Here is an 18721-nt window from a genome sequence, read left to right on the forward strand (position 1 = left end):
AATGAAGCTCTCGTCCGCCCCGCAATCGACCAACGCAGAGATTTCACAATTCCGACCCTCCCACGTGAGGGAAGCCGGCAGCAGGAGACGGCGGGAGAAATTGTTCATTGTATGGCTCACCAACGCCTCCCTTGCTATTGGTGAGCCCGATCTTTTACTGGGCGGACTGGGCAGGCCCGCAGTATATGATCATTACCACCACAATAGAAACATAAACCCGAGCTGAGTCGGTGCGAGCGCTCCCCCGCCGAGAGCCTAGCACGGCCCAGTTGCATGGGCTCCGAGCCCTCCGCTGGGGGAGAGGCCACCACCGCAGGAGGTGACACCGAGGCGGGCTTCTCTGATGCATGCGTGGGGGCGGCAAGTGGGAAGTCACGCTGCTGCCGTCTACGCTCCCGGAGTCGACAGTCAATCCTGATTGCCAGGCTAATGAGCTCGTCGAGAGAGGCGGGTTCGTCACGGGACGCCAGCTCCTCCTTCAAGGATTCCCTGAGGCCACTTACGAACACTTCTTGGAGGGCTTCTTCATTGAACCCGCTTTCGGCGGCGAGGGTACGGAATTCCACGGAGTATTCCGCCACACTGCGAGCGCCTTGGCGAAGGGACATTAAGCGTTTAGCAGCCTCTCTACCGCGCACCGGGTGGTCAAATACCTTCCGCATTTCCTCCGTGAAGCTGGCATAGGAGGAACATGCTGCCGAACCCCTCTCCCATTCGGCGCTTGCCCACGATAAAGCGTTGCCGCGAAGACACCCAATGAGGTAGGCAATCTTTGCTCGGTCGTTGGCATAAGTGAGGCTTTGCTGCTCGAACACAAGGCCGCATTGGACCAGGAATGCCTTGCAAGCACCCAGATCGCCATCATAGGGAGCGGGCGTCGGCACCATGGGTTCACGCAGGGGCAGCGTTGGCGGTGTTGCAAACGGGGCAGGTGCTCGTTGAGGTGACGGTGGTTGGTGTGCGCATGGCAGGGGCGTGAGCTGAGCTTGAAGTGAAAGCAGCGTTTGAGAGATATTTGATACCTGAGTGAGGAGGTAATGGATAGCCTGGTTGTGCTGTTCCACGAGTGGAGTTGGTTGGTCCTGGGGGGTCTGTTCCGTGCCTGCGGGGTCCATTTTGTGGCTGGATCGTGCTGCTATGATCGTGAGCAGACAACCCTAAAGCAGGCACGTGAGTTGGCGTGGTTAGGAAGTCAAAAAGTTTATTCAAAGATGGAGTTCGTTGGTGTAGAGAGCCTGGGCGAAGGTAACAAGAGACGTGAGGCGCTGGCGAGATCAGTGTACTGAGAGAGACGATCCAGCGACGTGGTGGAGCTCTGGCTGGCTTATGTAGGCTGGTGATTGCTGCCAGCTGCCGTCGCTCCACCCGTCAGGTGCTGGGCCTGTAATTGGATGACAAACACAGCCACACACCTGCCCAGCACTAGGCCTGACACATTACCCCTTGTCTGTGTATATAAGCTACCTATTTTTGCTGATTCCTTGGTGCGACATTGTCCATGTCAGCATTTGAGTCCCTTGTGTTCCTGTGCCCTCCTCCTCCCATGTTTGAGATCCTTAGTAAGTTGTTTGATACCAGTATTTTGTTTGTCCTAGAGTTTTTTTTAATTCTGCAGTTATTTGTTTGTACTTTTTTTTTTTTTTTTTTTTTTTTTACTCCCAATTTCACCTGCCGTGGACACACACTCGTAGGGAACCAATGATGCCAGCATGCACAAGAATTTATTAGCCAGTTAAAAGAGGTTTGGATAAAGTGTCCATTGGCTCCTCCAGTAATAAAGAAAATCTGCATTGCGTGCCATGTTCGGCTCAGCAATGTATCGTTGCACTTTTGCAATTTCATCTACAGTTGCATTACCTCCTTGGATCCTCACTTCGTCATCTAAATGCGACCATAGGCCATCAGAAAAAATTGAAGTGGACAATGACAATAAATTATAGCTTAATTACCCATTTATAATAAATTACCAACAAAGCTACTGTTGGAAAATACCTGTGTTTATCCTGGGATTATCATAAACTTAATTGTTTGTGTGTGACAAGTTGAAAGTACAAGTGCGATATTTCACCTCCAAAAAAAAAAATAACGTGAATATTGTCAGGACCCGTACCCACACGCACAACGCGTCCAGTATGCTAAGCAAGTGCTCTGACCACTAAACTAGCAGCTTAAATGCCAGAGCATCCTCTAGAAGGCATCAAAAGGGAGGTTTCCACGCACCACAAATGACGGATCCGCGTGTACCAGTTACACTAATAAACTAAGACTTACCTTTTGACGCATTGGTGTCACTGGACCCATCACTACTCGCCTCCATGCTTTCCCTGCATTTGTGACCACACCACCTGCCCGCACGAGAAACGTGACACAAAAGAGGTGTGTTCAAGGTCCCCTCATTAATGACATTTTTGCAAACGATCACTCCAAATATACAGGTAGTTCCATAGGATTACATAGAAATTCTCTTCCTACGCTGGGGACGTAACCCGAATTCCCCTTAAACCGGAAGTAACCCTTTAAGTATCCCTAAATACCCCCTAAATCTCAAAATAACTATCCAAAAACATGTATTATGTTATTGTGCTGTCCTTGCCAAGACGTTGGACATCCTAACTAGATCGCAACCTAAGCTCCAAAATGACGATGTCAGACATCCGTGTGATTTGCTGACATTATTCAGCTGCTAATGACATCAACTCTTGCGGAATGAAATTAAAATGAAAATAAAATTAAATCAGTTTAATCTTCAGTAACAACAATTCAAATAACTAGCTGCTGATACAGCAATAGCAATCCACACAAACAATTAGCATGTATTAGTTAGCGTTTGAACATCATCAAAAACAATACCATAAACTCGCCTCAAGTATTTGACCACAATTAAAAGCGCACAATAAACAGTACAAAAGGTGTTATATACCGGTTGATGCCTCAGTGAATGCTTTGCAAGCAACAAATGTGCGCGCAGACGTGCACCATTTTTTCTATTACTACTTATACTTGAGTAATATTATTTTGAAGTAACACTAATCTTACTTGAGTAAAGTTTTTGGCTACTCTCCCCGCGGTCTATTATTTTAAGACACTTCACAATTCAGAAGAATGAGAAAGTGTCTCAAAACCTTTGACCAAAGGTGTGTGTTTCTGTGTACGATTTTTCCAGCTGTGGTGGTCTATACTAGGCGGACTAAGTAGGACATCACTGAAGGACACCTGATAATTTGAATTTTTTGGGAAGAGTCAGGGTTTAAACAAGCAAACATCAAAATAAATGAGTCAGTCACTATTATAATTGTTTACAGTAGAGGTAGCAGGTACTGGTAATCACTGGCGAAAATGCCGTTTTGTGCTGCACACCTGCGGCTGCGGATATGCCATCTTTTTGTGATATTAACTCTGCTTGCCCTCTTGTGACATGTTGTGGAGCTATTCTCACAGAAAGAAACTGAAAACATGGCAGAACCAACACTGCTAAGTTCAAAGTCATGTTTAGTATTATTTTAGTTTACTTGTTGATGATTTTAATAATGGGGAATTTTCAAAGTGATAATGAATGATAAAATATAATGAGTAGATTTGATTTTTACCTGTTAGGTTATTGTTTACATCGTATATTTTTTTGTATGTGAAATGTGAAGTTTCTGTGATAATGCCACACCTTGCCATATACTGCCACACAAGGACGGTGTCTAAATTATGTCAGAGGTCAAATAGTCAGGTCAAACGCCAAGTACATGAAGTTCATGTCATAAAGACAGTGTATTGAATCTTTGATTAAACAATAATAATAATAATGATAATAATATTAACTGAGATGTGGTATAAAACATTTAGGATTCACAACAATTGATCATACAAATCAATGGGCTTTATCATTGTCTGTGGGCCAAATAAGCTTGCACATTTTCTCAAGTTCTATTTGGAGTTGGATGACATTAAAAGGGCCATCAATAACCCTCTGTGAGCCTTGTAGAATGCAAAATTGTGAAAAAAAATGAGTTCAAATTTTTTTGTCCAAGTGCCGAGTCATGGTAGTTGTAGAATTTAGTCATTTCCACAACAGGACTCCCACAGCAGAGCAATGCTTTGCTTTGAACGCTAGATGGCAGTATTTAACAATCAAATGATGAGCAAAAGGCCTTCAATAAACTACAGCATAGCTCATTCTGGACATTATATCCTACCACGATATGCACTTAATCATGTAACGTTTTTATCCTTTAAATAAGTAGTGGTGAACAATTGGCCAAATGGGGCCATTTAGACTTAAGCACCCTACCTTTTGGGGATTTATTTTTTATTTGCATAGCAGGCCAAGAATCTAATGCCCTATGCGGCTGTGATTAATCCACATATGATTTTGATGAATTAAACATAGATTGCATAAAACATGTTTATGCATGAGCATGTGTTTCTGCAACTGTGTTTGCAATGGGACGTCTAATAGTGATAAACTTATTTAAAGGGATCCTCTATTTTTAAGACAAGTAATTCTTAAAAGATAAATGCTAGTATGAGTTATAATAATTTGATATTAAAACCCCTCTTAATGTTTTTGTTTTAATAAAGTTTGTACATTTATTTTAAGTGATAGGTCGCCATTCATGTTACGTCGCAGTGCGTGACGTCACCGGGCCCGTTGCCGAAATTCCAGCGTGTCACTCGTTAGCTTTCCCAACATGTCGTCGGTTCTACCCTTCCTATTTGAACCACATCTGAAAAGTGAGGAGCAGGACAGCACTGTCGTTCGTTCACAAGACGAGCTTCAGGGAAAAATGCGTGCAGCAAATACCTGATAAGACAAAAGTTGGGCAAAAGTCTCAATGACAACAGAGCGAGAGAGCTATGCTGTTGGGAACTCCGGTTGGGAGCGAAGGTGTATGCTGTTGGGAACTCCAGTTTTATTAGCAGATATTCAAGGTAAGCATATTGTGTTTTCAAGCTTATCCCAATATAATTATGTAGATTGTCAGCATCCAGAGCTGTCGTGTGCTTTACATACAGTACAGGCCAAAGAGCACACCTTGTGTAATCCATGTCTTGTACATTGTAACGCGTGGTAGGTAGGATACGTGTATAAAAGTACCAAAAAGGGGAGAAGCTTCCACCTATGCAAATTTTATTCACAAAAAATAATATTTCCACCTTGACCATTCTTCACTCGGGAGCTCAGCAGTACGCAAACACGCGTTCCCTGACGAACTCCAACATTGTTGTAAGGTCCATGTCAGAGTCACTGTCATCACTGTAGCGTGCCATAGTACTTTGATTATTTGGTATGATTTGGGGAAAACTCCCACGAAGAATAGTCAACAAAAAAGATAGCAATAGTAATCCAAATCCGCGTTTCTTACTCACTCGAAGATCTAGGAATTAGACCGATCCCATGGCAATGTTGCAGCCGCGATCAGGCCGTCGATTCTAGGACCGATGAATAAAAAAAATAGACAGATCCGAAACCAATATTGCAGACGCGGTGGGACCGTCGGATCCAGAAAATAGACGAATCCCTTACTTGACTGAGGATCCAGGAAAAATGTTCGGGCGCCAGTGGTAACGCGTGGTGGGTAGGATACGTGCATACAGGGACCAAAAAGGGGGAGAAGCTTCCACTTATTCACATTTATTCACTAAAAATAATAATTCCACCTTGACCACTCACTTCACTCCCCTTGTTTCCATTTGACTGGAAATTGCATCCAAAAGCAGCACATCGTGGCATTTTACTTCGTGAGTTTAGGCAGCAATAAGCAATTTTTGAATACGCTACACATTTGGAAAGATCCCAATGTCGTCATCACTGCGAGCCCGCAAACCATGACGCCAACTAACGGTCAAAATATGTAGTAAATATTATAAAATATTGCCATTGATTTAACATTTTATGTGTTTCTAACAACATATTTTAGTACAAGAGAACAATTGTGGTTTATTAGAGCCTACAAGTATTTAAGGTAGAGGATCACTTTAAAGAGTTTTGATTTAGTTTTTAAGAGCAACAAAATTAGAGGCCTACCTGTTATTGTCGTCAATGGCAGCCAATGAGTTAACGGTAAAGGCAACCTGTTTTGCAACTTTGATGGACAGCAACGGGTCAAAAACAGGCAAGAATGCTGATTTTTAAATACAGCTCTGCTCCACCCTATCTGACATTAGTCAGAGCTAAACTGATGAGGCTGACATCAGCAGTGTCCGTAGAAGAATCTCTCTTTCGGGCTTAAACTTTCTTTGAAGTGTGACTTTAAAAGATTGGCTCATACCCATCTCCATATTGTACGTGCCTGCTCTGCATGCTTATCTTTTCTTCACACAAGCCTTTCACCTACAGGTAGGTCCAGCCTGCACTTCACCACTTAGTTCAGCCATCCGTATGACGCATTTTCCTAATCATAATAAATTCTGCCTTTCCAAGACTTTTAGTGCCTGCAACGCTCAGTTATTTTTGCTACGTTTGTTTGGGTTTATGCCAATCATAAAATGATTTATGTTGGCTACTGAGTGTGAATAATTTCTTTACTTCAGAACAACTGGAAAAACCCAATCTGGTGACACAGATTTATTTCCATAGGAGGGGATACCTTGTAACCGAAAGACGGCAATAGAGAAGATAGGACAGATAAAAAGTATTATGTGAGTATGCAAACAATGTTAGTGATAGTGTAGCGAGGAAACCAATTGTTACATGCCGCCCTCAGCAATGATTTACACTGCTGGCCAAAAGTATTGGCACCCCTGCAATTCTGTCAGATAATGGTCAATTTGTCCCAGAAAATGATTGCAATTACAAAAGCTTTGCTAGTAATATCTTCATTGATTTTGCTTGTAATGAAAAAACACAAAAAAGAGAATGGGGAAAAAAAGTAAATCAATATCATTTTACACAAAACTCCAAAAATGGGCCGGACAAAAGTATTGGCACCTCTTCTGCCCTCAGCCGAGCGTATGGCTACTCGACTTTGGCAGCGAGCTAAACCGACAAAGAAAAATGGAGGCCCAAACTCCTTCCTCTCATTTATTTCTTCGCGTGAACGTGTGCGCGTGTGTGTGGTAAAACTGAAACATGCATAAAACACAAATGTTATACACAAAATAAAAGGTTCTATACAATAACATGTTTATGTAAATAACAGAAAACTGGCTCCATTATGAGCAAATGAAATGAAGTGGCTACTTTAGCTTAGCACAAAAACGTGTGGGTTCGCGCCACATAAATAACAACAAAATAACAGAATAGACACACCAAAATTACATCTAACCCACTGTTAAAACGTACAAACTTACAGATTTTGTTTTGTCAAGGGTTCCCAACGATGTATGGTGCAGAGGAGGTGTGTAACGTCTTAACACCTCAAGGCCTCTTTTCCAACTGAAATAAAAAGTTCTTTCTGCCTGCTGCTTACAGCAAGTCGCCACTAGGGGAAGCCGAGCGCAAACAGCAATACCAAAGAAAAACTTAAGATTCTGAGTTAGAATAGCGACATCCTGTGGACGGATGAACAATGTACAATCTTAGAAAGAAATTAAACCCAAAAAGTAGTCAACATAAGACCAGAGGACATAACACTCCCCGCCTGACATCTGCAAGATGTCAGCCCTTAACTAATGAACGATACAAAACAACAACTCGTTTTACATGCTATCCTTAGACATCAAAAGCACAACTTCACGAATTGGGCGAATGTAAAACCTATTCTCGCCGTTTCGGCAAATCTTAACCTCAACTTTTCTGACATTACCGTCCTCACTTGGGAAAGATTTTGTGATCAGTCCGAGTGGCCAATTATTCCTATGTTCTAGAGACTCCCTCATTAAAACAACGTTGCCCATTTGAAGGTTTGGCTTTTTTGTTTTCCACTTGTGACGAACCTGCAGGCCTGCGATGTATTCTTTCTGCCAACGACTCCAGAAAACATTAGCTAAGTACTGCACGCGCTTCCATTGGGCTTTGAATAGGTCACCGGACTGAAACTGCCCTGGTGGAATCGGTGGTGTGCCAACCTTTTGCGTGAGTAGCATCGCAGGAGTAAGAATGACTGGGTTTTCGGGATCTGTAGAAACAGCCGTTAGTGGGCGTGCATTTACAATTGCGGTGACTTCAGCTAACAATGTCACGAGTACTTCATGTGTGAGCTTCCCATATGGATGTTCAAGGAGCATTGCATTGAGGATTTTTCGGGTGACGCCGATCATGCGTTCCCAGGAACCAGCCATATGGGATGCATGTGGAGGATTAAACTGCCATTTGCACGCACTGTCTTTCAAGAATGTGCCTATTTTGTCATTGTGACAGCCTAGTTTGTCTATTTGGAGCTCTTTGCAGGCACTCACAAAATTTGTCCCACAATCAGATCTCAAGAGTTTGGCACCACCTCGGATGGCAAAGAAACGACGCAGTGCATTAATGAATGACGATGTGTCCATTGACTCAATCACTTCAATATGAATTGCACGTGTACTCATGCAGGTGAATATGACTGCCCATCTTTTAGCATCTGCATTAGCACCACGCGTTTTTCTCACTGTAACGGACCAGGGACCGAACACATCAAGGCCTACATTTGTGAAAGGAGGGTCCGTGGACAGCCTGTCTTCAGGTAGCTCAGCCATGATCTGTTCAGGTTGCCTGCCCCTTAATTTGCGGCATGTGATGCACTTGAAAATCACACTGCTTACTGCTCTTTTTCCTCCCACAATCCAAAAGCCCCCTGCTCTGACTGCTCCCTCCGTGAAATGCCTTCCCTGGTGACATAATTTTTCGTGAAAGTGTCTTATTATGAGCTGAGCAAGATGGTGCTTTCCAGGGATTAGTATGGGATTGGTTTCTTCTGCAGACAACTGTGCTTTCTTTAGTCGGCCTCCAACTTTAAGGAGCCCTTGCGTGTCAACAAATGGATTCAGTTTGCTGAGTGGACTTGAGTTTTTTAAAGCTGTGCCTTTTTCAATGCATCCAATATCTTCTGCGAAGACCTCTCTTTGAACGGTGCGAATGATCGTGGTCTTGGCTAGTTGCAGTGACTTTTCAGTTAAATGTTTGTTGCAGTTGTGCCAGCCACGACAGGAAACCTCAGAGTTGTTCTTGAATGATTGAGCTATATGTTGGAGTTTGGCAATAGCCTTTTGCAGCACCTTCCAACTTGAAAACCTTTCAAATCTGGCACTATTAAACTGGCCTTTTGATAGGGTGGTAGTGCAAGTTGTTACCTCAGGACGCAACTCACACTCAGTCTCTGGGTCTATGAGATCGAAGGTTTGACTTCGAACTTGACTTTGGTCCAACCTGGAGAGGAAAGCTGGGCCTCTGAGCCAGGTGGAGCTGGAGAGCTGCTCAGCGGGCAACGCTCGTGTGGCATGGTCTGCCGGATTTAAGTGTGTGGGCACGTAATGCCACTGGTGAGTTTGTGCAAAGCGCCTGATGCGTTCGACTCTGTTGTGCACATAAACGTGAAAGCGTCTCTTGGTGTTTGAGATGTACCCAAGCACTACCTTTGAGTCTGTGTAAAGATTCACCTGATCGACTGTGACATCCAGCTCCTCTAGAACCAACTCTGCTACTTCCACGGCCAGGACTGCTGCACAGAGTTCAAGTCGGGGTATGGTGATGTCTGGTTTAGGAGCTAAACGTGCTTTGCCGAGGAGGAATCCCACTTCGCTGTGTCCGTCCTCATTTGTGAGTTTGAGGTATGCTACCGCACCTACGGCTTTTGTGGAAGCATCACAAAAAACGTCAATCTCTATTCTTTGGGCTGCAGACAGCGGTATTGAAGTGTACATTCTGGGAATTTCAAGATGTTGTAGGTGTCCGAGGGAACTTTTCCACTTTTGCCACTGTTCTAATTTGTCTTTTGGCAGTTCAGTGTCCCACTCTGAAACATTTGTGGAAATGTCTCTGAGTATGGTTCTACCCCCTACGATTACTGGAATAGCAAAACCAAGTGGGTCGAACACACTGTTGATAACTGACAGAACTCCCCTTTTTGTGAACGGCCTTTCATTTACTCTTACTTGGAACTTGAATTGGTCAGTCAACAGCTCCCATCCTAAGCCCAAACTGCGCTGCATTGGTGGGGTAGTCTGCCCAATGTCAAGACCTTGCATGCCTACAGCACGATCTTCGGTTGGAAAGGCTCCTGTTATGAGAGGACAATTGGATGAGATTTTGTGCAGGCGTATGTTACACTGAGCCAGCATCTTCTGTGCCCTACTAAGAACATCAATGGCCTGCTCTATGGAAGAGAATGACTTTAGCCCATCATCTACATAGAAGTGCCGTTCAATGAATTCTTTTGCGTCACTGCCAAATTCCATTTCTCCTTCTATGGCTGTTCTTTTCAGTCCAAAGATGGCGACTGATGGGGAAGGACAATTACCAAACACATGGACAGTCATCCTAAATTCTTGCACTTTTCCATCAAGGTCATGATTTTGGAACCACAAGAAACGAAGGTAGTTACGGTGGTCTTCTCGTACTATAAAGTTGTGAAACATATGCTCCACATCTGCCATAACGGCGTATGGGTCGGACCTAAACCGCATCAGAACTCCTACGAGAGTGTTGTTAAGATCTGGTCCCTTGAGGAGCACGTCATTGAGAGAAACATTGTCAAGTTGAGCACTCGAATCAAAGACTACCCTAATTTTTTCTGGCTTTTGCGGGTGGTAAACGCCAAAACTAGGGAGATACCAGCACTCTTGATCTGGCGCCAGTGCGGGCGCTGGTTCGGCATGGCCCTTGCTGAATATTTTCTCCATAAACTCAGCGTAATGCGCTCTCATTTCAGGTTTTCTTCTCAGCGTTTTGCGGAGCGACATTAAACGATTGTAGGCCTGCTCCCGATTGTCAGGTAGGCGCCGCCTAGGTGAGCGGAATGGAAGTGGAGCTACCCAGTTATTCGCCTCATCTTTAGCAAAGTTGTTGTGCATAATGTCTAGGAACAACGCATCTTCTGCCGAAAGTGCAACTTTGTCGTCATTTGTTGTTTGTTGGAAAATATGTTGTCCTAGTTCCGCTTGTGTGTTTAGTGGATCGTTTTTGGTGTATTTCTCTTTGATAACGATTGTGTTTTCGCAAGGACTGAGGAACGTGGGACGTCCACTGTTTAGAACGTTCGTCTTAAATGAGTTCAATGTGGGTTTATGAGCTCCAGAGAGACAGACATCACCTATGACAACCCATCCTAAATCGAGACGCTGGGCATGAGGTGCATTGTTTGGCCCATTTACCTGACCACGAACTTTATGAGCCTGAATGATGTCCCTTCCCAGGAGCAGAAGAATGTCTGCCGATGGGTCGAGAGGAGGAATCTGTGAAGCGATTGATCGCAAATGAGGGTGAGCTGCTGCTACCTCAGGGCTGGGAATTTCGTCTCTATTATCTGGAATCTGATCACATTCTGTTATTGTAGGCAGCATCATGGAGACCTTACCATCTACATCTTCTACAACAAAGCCATCAGCTTTACGACCTTGTGTCTCTGATAAACCTGCACATGTTCTCATGGTGTATGGGAATATGGTACCTTGCACATTAAACATGTCAAAAAACGCAGATCTGGCTAAGGATGAATTGCTCTGATCATCCAACATGGCATATACCCTCTTTTTCTTTTCTGGAGAAGTTCGGCGATATACATTAACTAAACAGATCTTTGAGCATGATTTTCCTTTTACGCCTTGCCCACATACTTCTGTGCAACTGGCTGTGTTCACAGGATTTGGGCCCTCAGACTCCCCGCCGTGACTCTGGGTTGGGGGATTAAAGTCTTGAGGTGTCCATGGAGGTGGACCGACATGCATGGCAGACACATGAGCATCGCTATCACATTCTGAGCATTGGATAATAGCTTTACAGTCTCGAGCCCTGTGATTTGTGGACGCACAACATTTAAAACAAATGGCGTGCTCTTTGAGAATGTTCTTTCTTTCGTCTAGTGTTTTCATTCTAAACCCCCTGCATTTGACGAGTGAATGTGGTTTTTGGTGGATAGGACATTGTTTGTCTGGATCGGGTGCTGTCAATTTAGCCGGACTGATCTCTATTTTATTCACCGCCAATGGAACTCTGTATTTGTCTCGTCTTACTGATGTCTTATCAACCCTTGGATTTATTACGTTTGAACACTGTAACATAAAGCTAGGGTCTGTTCTCATTTCAGCGTAGTCATTTACGAACCGCACAAAATACGAAAAAGGTGGATAGACTGCACCGTTTTCCCTTTTGTATTTGGTACCTTGTGTAACCCATGACTCCTGGAGTCCATATGGGAGTTTTTCAACTATCGGGTTTATGCCCCTTGGTGTGTCGAGAAAGCTAAGACCCGGCAAATAACTTTCACTTTTGGCATACGATAGCTCTAACAGAAGATCAGCAAGCTCCTGCAGTAAGTGAGTGTCTTTGTTGGAGATTCTTGGAAAAGTCTGCAACCGTTGGAAGAGTGAGGATTCAATTACCTCTGGAGAGCCATAAGTCTTGTCTAGCCGCTGCCACAGACGTTGGAGACCTGCCTGTGGATTACTCACGTGGACCGCCCTGATCCTCTGAGCGTGTTGAAGAGACTCCCCGCCGAGCCACTTGGTGAGAAGGTCGAGCTCTTCGCTGGGCTTGAGATTGAGGCCTTCCGTCGCGTTGCAGAACATGGACTTCCAGGACAGGTAGGACTCTGGCCGGTTGTCGAAAACCTTGAACCCCGATGTCAGCAGATCACGCCGTGCTAGATAGGCTGCTAAATTGGACAGTTCACTTTGTGGGGTTGCTGAAGGTGTAGGCTGGTGTGAGATGTCCGTTCTCGCACGATGAGATTGGAGATGCTCTTCGTCAGCGATGTCGATGTGACGCACATGTGGAAAAGCACCAGCTGATTTTGGGCTATTTTCTGGTTGTTGAGAGTCATTGTGCCTAACCAGGTGCTCAGTGTTTGGCGTTTGTGTGCCATCTGCTTGCACACGCTGGTCGTCAAAGTGAGCATGCACATACTCTTGTGCACGCCTGATGGAGGGGGGTGTCTTGGAAAATACCCCTTGCTCGCTGAGGTCGACTTTGGCGCGCTCCTCTTCTTCGAAAGTCGCCTCCCAAACTTTAGCTGCGGCAAGCGCTGCTTCTGCTTCACCTTCCGTCTTCAGAGCGTGTAGTGTTGCCTCGATGCGTGCCTTCTCGACCTCCATGTCGATTTGGCGTTTGGCGTACCGTGCTCTGGCGTAGGCAGCTTCGGCGTCTGCTCGTGCTTGTGCAGCAGCTTGACTCGTTCTGGACCGGCGTGAAGAATGAGAATGACTGGCCTCCGACCTGGTGACCACTTGGCTGATAGGTGGTGAAACTTCTTGCTGAGACATCTTGGGTGCTTGATGTGTTGAAAATCTTTTTACTCTTCTGCCCTCAGCCGAGCGTATGGCTACTCGACTTTGGCAGCGAGCTAAACCGACAAAGAAAAATGGAGGCCCAAACTCCTTCCTCTCATTTATTTCTTCGCGTGAACGTGTGCGCGTGTGTGTGGTAAAACTGAAACATGCATAAAACACAAATGTTATACACAAAATAAAAGGTTCTATACAATAACATGTTTATGTAAATAACAGAAAACTGGCTCCATTATGAGCAAATGAAATGAAGTGGCTACTTTAGCTTAGCACAAAAACGTGTGGGTTCGCGCCACATAAATAACAACAAAATAACAGAATAGACACACCAAAATTACATCTAACCCACTGTTAAAACGTACAAACTTACAGATTTTGTTTTGTCAAGGGTTCCCAACGATGTATGGTGCAGAGGAGGTGTGTAACGTCTTAACACCTCAAGGCCTCTTTTCCAACTGAAATAAAAAGTTCTTTCTGCCTGCTGCTTACAGCAAGTCGCCACTAGGGGAAGCCGAGCGCAAACAGCAATACCAAAGAAAAACTTAAGATTCTGAGTTAGAATAGCGACATCCTGTGGACGGATGAACAATGTACAATCTTAGAAAGAAATTAAACCCAAAAAGTAGTCAACATAAGACCAGAGGACATAACAGCACCCTTTGAAAAATCATGTGATGCTTCTCCAATTTGTGTAATTAACATCACCTGTTACTTACCTGTGGCACATAACAGGTGGTGGCAATAACTAAATCACACTTGCAGCCAGTTAAAATGGATTAAAGTTAACTCAACCTCCGTCCTGTGTCCTTGTATGTACCACATTGAGTATGGAGAAAAGAAAGACGACCAAAAAACTGTCTGAGGACTTGAGAAGCAAAATTGTGAGGAAGCATGGGCAATCTCAAGACTACAAGTCCATCTCCAAATACCTGAATGTTCCTGTGTCTACCGTGCGCAGTATCATCAATAGGTGTAAAGCCAATGGCACTGTGGCTAACCTCCCTAGATGTGGACGGAAAAGAAAAATTGATGAGAGATTTCATCGAAAGATTGTGCGGATGGTGGATAAAGATTCTCGACTAACATCGAAAAAAGTTCAAGCTGTCCTGCAGCCCGACAGTACAACAGTGTCAACCCGTACTATCCGTCAGCATCTGAATGAAAAGGGACTCTATGGTAGGATACCCAGGAGGAGTCCACTTCTGCCCCAGAGACATACAAAAGCCAGGTTGAAGTTTGCCAAAACTTACCTGAGAAAGCCAAAAACGTTTTGGAAGAATGTTCTCTGGTCAGACGAGACAAATGTAGAGCTTTCTGGGAAAAGGCATCATAAGTAATAGAGTTTACAGGGGGAAAAAAAGAGGCCTTTAAAGAAAAGAACACGGTCCCCACAGTCAAACATGGCAGAGGTTCCCTGATGTTTTGGGGTTGCTTTGCTGCCTCTGGCACTGGACTGCTTGACCGTGTGCATGGCATTATGAAGTCTGAAGACTACCAACAAATTTTGCAGCATAATATAGGGCCCAGAGTGAGAAATCTGGGTCTCCCTCAGAGGTCATGGGTCTTTTCCAGCAGGACAATGACACAAAACACACTTCAAAAAGCACTAGAAAATAGTTTGAGAGAAGCACTGGAGATTTCTAAAGTGGCCAGCAATGGGTCCAGACCTGAATCCCATAGAACACCTGTGGAGAGATCTGAAAATGGCAATTTGAAGAAGGCACCCTTCAAATCTCAGGGACCTGGAGCAGTTGGCCAAAGAGTAGTCTAAAATTCCAGCAGAGCATTGTAAGAAACTCAATGATGGATACCAGAAGCGGTTGTTTGCAGTTATTTTGTCGAAAGGTTGTGCTACCACGCAGGCTGAGGGGGCCAAAACTTTTGTCCGGCCCATTTTTGGAGTTTGTGTAAAATGATAATGACTTCATTTTTTCATACCCCATTCTCTTTTGTGTTTTTTCATTGCCAGCAAAATAAATGAATATAGCACTACCAAAGCGTTTGTAAATGCAATCATTTTCTAGGAGAAATTGAGCATTATCTGACAGAATTGCAGGGGTGCCAATAATGTTGGCCAGCAGTGTATGTTAGCCCACATCCTGTTTTATTTTGGTGGCTTCTTTTTGTTACTGTGTTCACCTTTTCAGCCTTGTCTTGCCTTCCCTTTAATCACCTGAGTGCCCACACCTGTACATCGCTAGCCCTTGAGTGCCTACACCTGTACATTGCTAGCCCTAGTCCTTACGTATATTCTCCTCTTATTCCTTGTCTTGTGTCAGTAGCCACGTTTACATGCTGACTTTTATTCATACCGATTCAAATCATTCCGAATGGAAATTTCATATCAGCTGTTTACATGTCACTTCATCAATTCCGATCCAGCGTTTACATGTATCTGCCTTTATTTTGAAAGGACGTTTGACAACTGCCGTCTGACATGCGCAGATTAATCAAAACAAAGCGTCACGTTGCAAAACATGGAGATCGATCGTCAGATCAGCTGCTGTTTTAACTTTTCGAGTGGAAACAAAACTTCAGAATGACACGCCGTTCATTTAAAAAGTTGTGTGGGCTGGTGGAGGGATTCATGGATATAAACTTTCCGCCGGACTCCAATTAGGTGCGCTGTGCTTGGAAGCCATGTTGCAAGTGACGTTACTTACGTCACCAAGTGACGTCACCACGTCAGTACGGAGCATGTGCAGAAAGAACGCAACCAGACACCGTTCCGCTTCCCTGTTTACATGATATAATTTTACTTCTAATTGGTTTGGGAAAAGGAATATTCCACCCCTGTGAATCGGAATGAAATTCCATTCGGTTTGGGCCTGTTCATTCCGAATGAGGTGTCTATATGGAACACATTTATTCGGTTTGAACATCTAAACCGATTGCAATTGGAATATTTGGCTCCATGTAAACGTGGCTAGTGCGTCATTTTTGTGAGAGAAGTTGCAGGAAGCTAAAAGACCAACTTCAATTAAGTTTGTTCTTATCATGTTTTTTTGTTCCAAATAAACATTTTGTTGTTACTATGGTTTCTTTTCTTTTGGGATTTGAAGCTGGCCTGTGTTACATGCTAATGAAATAAAACCATCATTGAAACCTGCATCTATTCCGTCGTCTCTTGCATTTGAGTCCAGCTGTTAGTGCCACCGTGACACCAATAGTGGGACAAATCACCTGTGAGTATTAATCAATCAACATCCTACAATATGTTCAATAGACGGCAATATTGAAATTTTGATTTGGAATGTCAGAATGGTATTAATTTGAGCCTGATATCCTTTTTCTAGTCATTTCAGTTTGTTTTGTTAAATCTCCTAGTTCTGTCCTAATTTCTAAAACAGTGGTACCTCGACATTCGATCGCATCAACATACGATCCTTTCGACAACCGCCGTAAAATTTGACTCGTCATTTGTCTCGACACACAACGACATACTAGAAATATGACCATTAACAACAGTGTCAAAATGTTATTGTTTTCCCGCAAGATGGCAGTATGGCGGATTTTCTTGAGAGAAATCAACATGGGTCCCAAGAAAGTTTGTGCAGGTGGTGAAAAAAGGAAAAAAGGTGACTCTTACCATTATAATTAAGATGTAAATGATAGAAAAATATGGGCGTGGTGTCCACGACTGTAAACTAGCTCGACAATCCGGACGAAGTGTGTCTACGATCTAGACAGTCAATCTCCGACCTCCTTTCGCTATTTTTTTATAAGTTAAGGTGACAATTATTGTAACATCAAAGAAAGTGGCCAGCTTCGTCAGGTTTTTAATCTGCACAGGGGTGGGAATGTACCAGCCCCGTCGCTTCTGCGACCCCGGTAGCCACCCGCCAGGTAAAAAAAAAAAATACTGTATACATATATATATATATATATATATATATATATATATATATATATATATATATATATATATTCATTCAAGGGAAGGGCCATTTTATTTTTGCATATGGTTTTTTTTTCTTTGAAAATATTTTCTTTCGATTGAAGCAACTTTTTTTGGAGGGATTGAATGATTTAAACACAAATGTCCTACCCATAATATGGCCCAAACACAAAAAGGATTACTTCAATCAAAGGAAACATTTTCTATTAAAAATTAAGTGTTCAAATGCAAATTTTTGAATCTCATATTTTTTTAAACTTTTTCTATGATTGAAAAAGTTTTTTGAAGTGATTTTTTTTTTTTTTTGAAAAATATTTTTATTTTTTTAACCGACTTATTTTTTTAATTGAATTATAAAGACACAAATGTCCTCTCCAAAATGTGGCCCAAAACATTACATCAATTAAAAAAGTTGTTTCATTAAAAAAAAAAAAAAAAGCAAGAAAAAAGAATTAATTCAAAGAAAGTTTTCAAGTGCTTTGTTTTGAGTCTCAAATTTATTTTGGTGCATATTTTTTTTTGACCGAAGTGACCTTTTTTAAAACTGAAAATACAGTCATGTGAAAAAAATTAGGACACCCCGTGAAATATTCAGTTCTTTATTAAGAAATGCTAACATGTCAATGTCTTGATCTTATTTTTCTTTATCGCTGAAAAAAAGTGATTTAATTGCAGGTAAACAACAAAAAACAACATTGTTTTACTCATTAAACCAAATATATCAACAAAAAAACATATTCTAACTGAGGAAAAAGTTAGGAGACCCTACCACCTGATAGCTAGTGTTACCCCCTTTGGCTGAAATAACTTCAGTGAAACGCTTTTTGTAGACGTCTACCAGTCTTTGGCATTGGGGTGAAGGTTTGCCCCACTCCTAAACGCAGAATACTTTCACAAATTAAAAGACACAAAATACACAAATTACCTCCATGCTACCGCACCTCTCACCCTCTACTCAGTCACACGGAGCGTTCAGGAACACCATGCAAAACACAACCGCCCCATTACAACCCGATTCATTACATTGTTATATTTTTACGATTTGTATTTATAATTTATTTGTTTTGCTATGTGTAATTGCTATTTGTAATTGTACCTGAAGTATTATGAGGGTATTCTTGTGGTGAAAATGCTGCTCGATATTCGACCATTTCGACTTACGAACGAGGTCCTGGAATGAATTAAATTCGAATGTAGAGGTACCCCTGTAATTTGGCCACTTCCTAAAAGGGCACAGCACATATATAATTAGAATATCATGAAAAAAATCTAACATTTATTTTCGGTCATTCTGGAAAGTGGAACTCATCCATGGCACATACAGGTAGTCCCCAGGTTACGACGTACCCGACCTACCTGATTTTGACTTGACGATACGGGAGTCTCGTTCGCCATTTAGTCTCCAGTTGTTAGTTAATATGACTGCGCTGACCTTTGGTAAAATGTGTATTTGATCATAATGTTTACTTTTGT

The 18721-nt window shown here is 42.9% G+C and overlaps 1 protein-coding gene across 1 annotated transcript in view; it reads right to left on the minus strand.

Annotated features, from left to right (window-relative positions):
• The window catches only part of LOC130904372 (uncharacterized), a 35057-nt gene that overhangs the window by 5482 nt on the left and 10854 nt on the right, over positions 1 to 18721 (minus strand). The window contains exons 4-5 of the mRNA XM_057817093.1: positions 7282 to 9698; positions 2272 to 2345 (exon numbers count right to left, since the gene is read on the minus strand). Coding sequence (XP_057673076.1) covers positions 7630 to 9698 — 2069 coding nt within the window. The 3' untranslated portion in view covers positions 2272 to 2345; positions 7282 to 7629. The remainder of the gene's footprint in view (positions 1 to 2271; positions 2346 to 7281; positions 9699 to 18721) is intronic.

Source organism: Corythoichthys intestinalis, chromosome 16, assembly GCF_030265065.1.
Source record: "Corythoichthys intestinalis isolate RoL2023-P3 chromosome 16, ASM3026506v1, whole genome shotgun sequence".
Lineage (NCBI taxonomy): Eukaryota > Metazoa > Chordata > Actinopteri > Syngnathiformes > Syngnathidae > Corythoichthys > Corythoichthys intestinalis.